General features: G+C 46.1%; 1 protein-coding gene across 1 annotated transcript; it reads left to right on the forward strand.

Moving 5' to 3' along the window:
• The first annotated feature begins 262 nt into the window (after positions 1–262).
• On the forward strand, positions 263–2,909 carry LOC123134668 (putative mannan endo-1,4-beta-mannosidase 9). Its single transcript, XM_044553873.1, has 5 exons — positions 263–613; positions 1,672–1,866; positions 1,937–2,113; positions 2,247–2,455; positions 2,546–2,909. The coding sequence occupies exons 1-5, from the start codon at positions 263–265 to the stop codon at positions 2,907–2,909; spliced, it is 1,296 nt and encodes a 431-aa protein (XP_044409808.1).
• Positions 2,910–7,565: the final 4,656 nt, after the last annotated feature.

The following is a 7,565-nucleotide window of genomic DNA, read 5'->3' on the forward strand; positions in this document are numbered from 1 at the left end:
CAGATACTCTGCGTCAGCCCTTACTGCTGCATGCAGTCAATCTAGCGATGCACGTGCACAACGCAACGCAACGTGAGCGTCAGCACGGCACTGTGCTCGGCCTGCACCTGCCTATAAAACGCGAGCACTCCACGGACGACATATCATCCCCAGCACTCATCCCCACCCACACAAGTGATCGATCGATCACCGGAAAGATTGCTCCTTTGCCAATCACTTGTACGTAGACACAGCAGCTTCGGCTCCGCATACAAACATAGGCATGGCCACCAGCAGCCCGCAGCTCGTGATGCTCGTGTCGTGCTTGGCCGCCCTTGCCCTCGCCGCCGGCGCCGGGGAAGCGGACGGTAGGCCAAAGTCCCGCGGGTTCGTGACGGCGAGAGGGTCGCGGTTCATGGCGGGCGGGCGGCCGTTCTACGCCGACGGGTTCAACGCGTACTGGCTCATGTACATGGCGTCGAACCCCGCCGACCGGAGCAAGGCGCTCGACGTGCTGGACCAGGCGTCCCGCCTCGGCGCGACGGTCGTCAGGACGTGGGCCTTCAGCGACGGCCAGGGCAGCGACCGGCCGCTGCAGATCACCCCCGGCGTGTACAATGAGCAAGTGTTCGTGGTATGTGTCTGTCTCACGTTGAACGGCGCGGCCAAAGCTACGCTAGAGATCTCCGTTTTTTTTTTCGAACTGATCTCCGTTTTACTAGAGCAGATTAATCACGCGTACGCCAAAGATAGCCATAATACCGTTTACCCGAGTAGTACTGCATGCAGGTTCGTTTCCGTCGCTAAAATCATTAGACAATGGACACGAATAATGTCTGTCACGCCAAAGATCTTCTTAGTCAATGGCCAGACGTTTTAAAATCTTACTGCTACTATTGCTCATTGAAATATTTTACTCGTTTGCCCATTTAAAAGATTTCATCGTATATATCCTTCCTCACTAAATCTTACTGCTACTATTGCTCATTAAAATCTTGTACTCGTTATTATTACTCTCTCTGTTTTTATTTACTCGGCATATAAGATTTGACTGGAGGCAAACTTTGTAAAGTTTAATCAAGTTTATAGAAAACAATATAAACACTTACCATAATAAATCTATATGATGTGAAAATACATTCAACAATGGATATAATGGTATTGATTTGTTATTGTATATGTTAATATTTTTGTTTATAAACTTTGTTAGAATTTACAAAGCTTGTCTTCGACCAAACCTAATACACGGACTAAGTAAAAACGGAGAGAGTATTATTGTCCATCAAAAAGTTTTCATCGTATGTATCCCGGCAGTTAAAGTGTTTCATTGTACTACTTTACTCCTCCCTCCGTTTTAAAACATAATAATGTGTATTAGTTCTTTCAAAAGTCAAAGGCTCCTATGCTTTGGCCCCAAAGATCTTAATCAATTTCCAGGCGTTTCAAAATCTTACTACTACTGCTCATTAAAATGTTTTTACTCATTTATTATTGTTCATTAAAAAATTTATATTGTATATATTCTATAGTAGCAAAAAGGTTTCATTGTACTGTATATTCCAAGTGAGCTGTAAAGATCTCACACGAAAACGTACCGATTCACCATTGAAGAGCAAGATACAGTGATATACACGTATATATATGCTGCATTTATTAGGTATATGTTTTTCTCCTTGGAATATATTTGTGCAGGGACTAGACTTCGTAATAGCGGAAGCAAAGAAACGAGGGATCTACTTGATCTTGAGCTTGGTGAACAACATGGACGGCTTTGGCGGGAAGAAGCAGTACATGCAGTGGGCCCGAGACCGGGGCCACTACCTTGGGTCCGACGACGACTTCTTCTCCGACGCCCTCACCCAGCAGTTCTACAAGAACCACATCAAGGTCCCTCCCTGCTCGTATTTAAGCTCTTATATGAACGTGTTGCTGCACTGTATAGTTCTTCTTTTTACAGAATATGCACCGTATATACGTCATATCATTGTGGTTATATGTGTTTGTGGAACAGAGGATGATCACGAGAGTAAACACCTTCACGAGGGTGGCGTACAAGGACGAGCCGACCATCTTCGCGTGGGAGCTGATGAACGAGCCTCGCGCCCCGAGTGACCTCTCCGGAAAGACGATGGAGGTCGGTGATTCACACAAAACAAAACAAGAAACATCTATGACCTCAGTTCACTTCCTATATATCACACCTGTTTATTTTGGCCATTTAAGCAGTTCACCAATTTGATTTGATGGATTTGCAATTTTGCATGCAGCGCTGGGTGGCGTCGATGTCCGCGTACGTCAAGTCCGTCGACCCCAAGCACATGGTGGAGATCGGCATGGAAGGTTTCTACGGCGAGTCCACGCCGAAGCGCAAGCGGTTCAACCCGGGGAAGGGCTACACCGGCGGCACCGACTTCGTCTCCAACAACCGCATCCCCACCGTCGACTTCGCCACCATCCACATCTACCCCGACCAATGGTAAGCAAAACACACGGGAGTACATCTTCTCCTGGCCCGAACCATCGATGGATTTATTTAACGTGTCACTCGCGCGCGCGTGTGTGGCAGGTTGCCGGGGTCGAGCAGCCAGGCGCAGGTGGAGTTCACCAAGAGGTGGATGGCGTCCCACATCGAGGACGCGGGGAAGGCGCTGCGGAAGGCGCTGCTGGTGGCGGAGTTCGGCTGGTCCGCGCGCTCCGGCGGCTACACGGTGGCGGCGCGGGACGGCTACTTCCGCATGGTGTACGACGCCATCTACGCTTCCGTGAAGGGGGGCGGGGCGTGCGCAGGGGGGCTCTTCTGGCATGTCATGGCGCCCGGGATGGAGAGCTGGACGGACGGCTATGACGTCGTGTTCGAGCGCAGCCCCACCACCGCCGCGGTCGTCTCGCAGGAGTGCGCCAAGATCCACAGATTCACGCCCGCTGTCTAGCTTTTTTTGTGATAGTGGCACATGCATGTGTGTGGAGGAATCGAGGACTTACGAGCCCATCGGATTGGAATTATTTACATCAGGTTGCTAACGAATAGAAGAGCGCTAGGAGTCAGGAATACTCAAGTCACGATTTTCAGTCGGTCAGATTATCTATGAAATTCTGGTTGCCCGCTAGTGCAAATTGGTCCTATTAAGCCTTCTTATAGCACATTATATCCTCAAATTGTGTGCGATGAAGGTATCACACATGATACTCCCTCCGTTCATGAAAACTTGTCCGGCGCACAGTGTATTGGCTTTTGTCCAGAAAAACCTCAAAATTTTAAATCCGTCACGATTCAGCCCATCCCCTTCCTTCCTCCTCCCCCGTCGCCCGCACCTCGCAGGCACCATCGACTCGTCACCCCTTAATAGCGATTAGGTACCACGTACTCCCTCCGTTCCGTATTACTCGTCGCTGATTTAGTACAACTTTGTACTAAATCAGTGACGAGTAATATGGAACGGAGGAAGTATAATTTTCCTCGTAAGCACATAATTCTTGGTTGTCTCGCCCCCCCCCCCCCCCCCTCTATTGATCCATCGGGCCATCACACAACGAGAGGCCTAGAGCCCATGTACATGGCCAGCGGCCCTAATACAGGAAAAAATAAAAATAAAAACAGCCCTCGTGGAAGACAAGGAGTCTGGAAGCAATACGCACGACCACCAGCGAGCCCACGATGTACGCACGAAGCACGATCATTTCGTTTCCACAATGTGCTCGTTCGTCATTCCTCGGTTCCTGCGATCGAAAAAACTTCCTTGTCGCCGCTGCCCGCCCAGTAGATCTAGATCGTCCACCTCTCCATCGAATCTCTCCATCCGCCGAGGAGGGAAGACCTCCGTCCGACTGTCCCCGATGGCATGACTCCCCGTCGTGCCGATCCGTAGACCGTAGGCGCAATCCGGCCGGCCGCACACACACGGATGGGTGACCAGACGATCAACAAAAGGTTAGCTTATTTTCAGTACTAGATCATTAATGGCGCGCGTTGCCGCGCCCATCTATTAGTACAATTAAATGATAGGAAGTTCTGTACATGTGGGCACATAAATATATTATACTTTTAGTGTTTTAGATAATATTATATTTGTTGTACAAACATAACCTTATTAGTCAATAATCAATGAAAAACTCATAAATACTTTGGTAAAAAGGTAAGGTTCACATGTACAAATTGGATTTGTATGACAACATACACATCAATGTATTTAGTAAATAAAACCAATCCATATTGCAAGGCATATGATAAGCCGCGGCAAAAATGAACATGTAACGGGAGACATAAATTGTCATTATAGATTGTATACATGGTGCATTAATGAAATCTTCACATGCCTCTCTACCCAAAGGGCCGCCATGTTCGGCGCATCTGGTGCACCTAGACATTTCTTGTGTTGGATGCATCACACTCACGAAGAACAGCGCTAACAAGGATTTTAATTAGTTAGAAAATTAAATAAACAGTACACTAAATACCATACAAGCAGTTGTCGGGATCAAGTCAGCTAAATGGGATGTCTTCGGTGGAATTCAGTAGAATAATAAGAATATCTTTACATAGCATAAATGAATTTCATTTCTATTATCAGTGGAACACTAAACTTTTGCTTCATTTCACATACTCAAATTTGATTATTTGTTGGGTTATCCTATATTCCAATCATTGTGGTCAGGCGAAGCCTGTGCAGATGGCACCTCTCCCAAGGCATCGGACAAACCACCTATCAAGATTTTACTAACATCTCATAAACTGACCATGATTCCAAAACAGAATAAGGATCGAAGAAGGTGAATGGAGTTGCACTTGATTGTACACTACAAACTTAATTATATGAATGTGATGTGATTACTTACCACGACATCAGCTACAAAATCAATAGAAAGTTTAGTTGATTTAGTGGACGCATAGCAATCACCGGCACTTGAAAGTGCAACATCATCAAGCTTTCACTGAAACTGCTCAAAGAAACACAAGTGAAAACTAAACTAAGGCACAATATAAAGAGTATATTATGATATAATTTGTACAAGCATGCTCCTGGCATTACCACTACAACATAAGACAAAAAAAGCATATCACCCAATATAAGAATAAACACATTACCACTATAGTAGATCGCCCTTTTATGCTCAACACTTTCTTTCCAAAGTTCTTCTGAAATCGGGTTCATTGTTGTCATGTTTCTGGTAGGAGTTCTATCAATACTCTGAACACAAGGAGAAAGTCGTTTTTTTATGGGACCATCTGAAGAAAAGGAAAGCATTTAGAAAAATATAAAGAACTATTTTGTTTTCAGGTGAGAAGTTTATGTGAATAGCATATCCTAGCTGCAATGCAGGTGTTTCAAGGAAAAAATATATATTGGCACATAAGAGGAAAACACATATTTCCAGAACTGCATATTCTAGAAACAACACAGATTTATGTGGGTTTTTTCCCAACCATCTTACCACAGGAAATACAAATTGTCATTCATGAAATCCTATTAGCAACAAAATTTAGCATCATGAGCCCTGCAGCTTGGGATAGGCCGAAACTTGTCAATTATATATACACATACCCCAATTTGTTGGCTCTAGTATAACCAATTTCCATAAATTGGTAAACCATAATGATTAAATTCATCAATAGAAGTAAGAATACCTCAAAACCACATCATGGTGAAGCATGTTATGAAGTGCCAAATTTCAAAAAAGTGCTAGCGCTAATTGTGCGTTTTGGCTTTGCCTGGCGCCTAGTTCGCTTAGGCGTTCTGGACGGACATTGTACGGCAGACACAACAGGAGCTCACTTGCCTGAAGAAATCATGGCGCAAAACAAAAAGTAATCATCATCCAAAGCAACAGCAAGAGGCACAGAAACAGAAGCGATCAGAGCAACCGCAGGGGGAGGTGTGGTGTGGATCTTGAGTCGTTGGTCCTGCCGAACGCGTCGCACGCCTGCAGCACGCGGTCCCGCTGCTACTGCTGGGTGAGGGGCCGCTCGAGCAGCTGCCTCCAGAACTCGGAGGAGATAGGGTAGGCCTTGTCGCCCACGAGCGCGGCAAATATCTGCTCCCCCGGCGACGCGGCGCCCGCCTCGCCCAACCTCGGTGTCGACGGTGCCGCCCCCATTGATCTGAGACTGAGAGGGCGCGTTGGAGTCGGTCGGGCACCTATGGTTTGACGAGGGCGGGGCATTGGGCGAGGGGAAAATGGCCAAGTGGTGTCGGGACAGAGCGAAGGTTTTAAGTGGACGCAAGCGTGAAGACTTTGGGCGTAAGGGTTGCCGGCGGCGGTGTCGGGGAGCAGAGGTGCGCTGCGAGATGGGGATGTGAGATAGATCGAGCGGTGGAACTTGACCCAAGGGAGAAGAAAGGTCGACCAAGGTTTATATGGCAAAAATGCTAGACGTACAGGCTTTTACATGTTTCTACAGGCTCCTTCCAAACTTTCTAAACACCCCTCCCCCTGATTTCAATGGGGTGGGCCCGTGCCTCTACTAATGACCAATTAAAAACCGCCACAACACCCTGTAAACCCCTCATGCCTGTAACATCCTGTATGTGTAGCAAAGCTCGTTTATATGGGCTTCTGCAGACGAAAGCCCAATTAACCCCAGATCTTCGTTTTTTCTACTGGAGCAGCGTCCGTCAGGACAGTTAGACCACTTCTCACACGCAAAATTAGATCGGACGACCAGGAAGGAACCAACCACGAGATCAAACAGCCGAAATCATCAGAGGCGTGAAAGAGCTCGGAAAGGGTGCGGTTATACTATCCTTAATTAGATTAGTCTGAGTCTTAGAATCTAATTGTAGAAATAGATGGACATTAAAAACTAATTAGATATTCTTGTATTGTCCAATTATGTGTGTGTACACATGTAGAGGAAGAAAACTCAGTCAATTCATATTTTTTCAAGCCAATTGGTTCAAGCTCTCAATATTTGCCTTATTTTGATGTGTTCCTTAAAAACAATGGAACTAGAAACTAGAACATAGAAAATTGAAAAAATTGACTGTCAAATTATGGGTTTGTAACCATGAAGAGAAAGAGTTTCGTTGAGAACATTTTCTAGCCAATTGAAACTAGTAGAATTCTGAGGAAATTATCCAATCATGATTTTCATTCAAATTAACAGATATGCAAATTATTATTATTTTCGAAACGGAGGCAAAAGATTTGCCTCATCGATTAATTAAGGAGAAGAGAGTTGCCCAGTTAATTAATGGAAAACCGGGCGAAAACCGATACAAACCTACCACATGAGGACTACTCACATAACATGTAACCCCATAAGCACACAATCAGCCTGACAATCATACCCAACACATAACGACCACCAACCTCCACACAGCTACATCGCATAGACACCCCCAACGAGAGTAGCTCGGCCGGAGACCACGAGCACCACCAAGACCACAGAGACAAGTCAGGCCATATGGACAATTGAAGAGACTGATGACCATACATCAAGCAGCTGCGGACGCCTTTCCTGTGTCACCACTCTTCTTACTTTTGCTCTTGATGAGAGCCCGTCGTGGTTCTAAGTCTGACAGTAGAAAGGGGGGTAGGTATGGAGAGGCAAGATCTCAGCTATGGCGAAGGTGTACACACGGAGTTTA

Source organism: Triticum aestivum, chromosome 6B, assembly GCF_018294505.1.
Source record: "Triticum aestivum cultivar Chinese Spring chromosome 6B, IWGSC CS RefSeq v2.1, whole genome shotgun sequence".
NCBI lineage: Eukaryota > Viridiplantae > Streptophyta > Magnoliopsida > Poales > Poaceae > Triticum > Triticum aestivum.

Excerpts from the sequence above, each read along its gene's own strand:
- LOC123134668 (XM_044553873.1), top strand. The coding sequence starts at position 263 with ATGGCCACCAGCAGCCCGCAGCTCGTGATGCTCGTGTCGTGCTTGGCC. Across the intron at positions 614-1,671 it reads ACAATGAGCAAGTGTTCGTG|GGACTAGACTTCGTAATAGC; the intron begins GTATGTGTCTGT and ends ATATTTGTGCAG. Across the intron at positions 2,114-2,246 it reads TCTCCGGAAAGACGATGGAG|CGCTGGGTGGCGTCGATGTC; the intron begins GTCGGTGATTCA and ends TTTTGCATGCAG.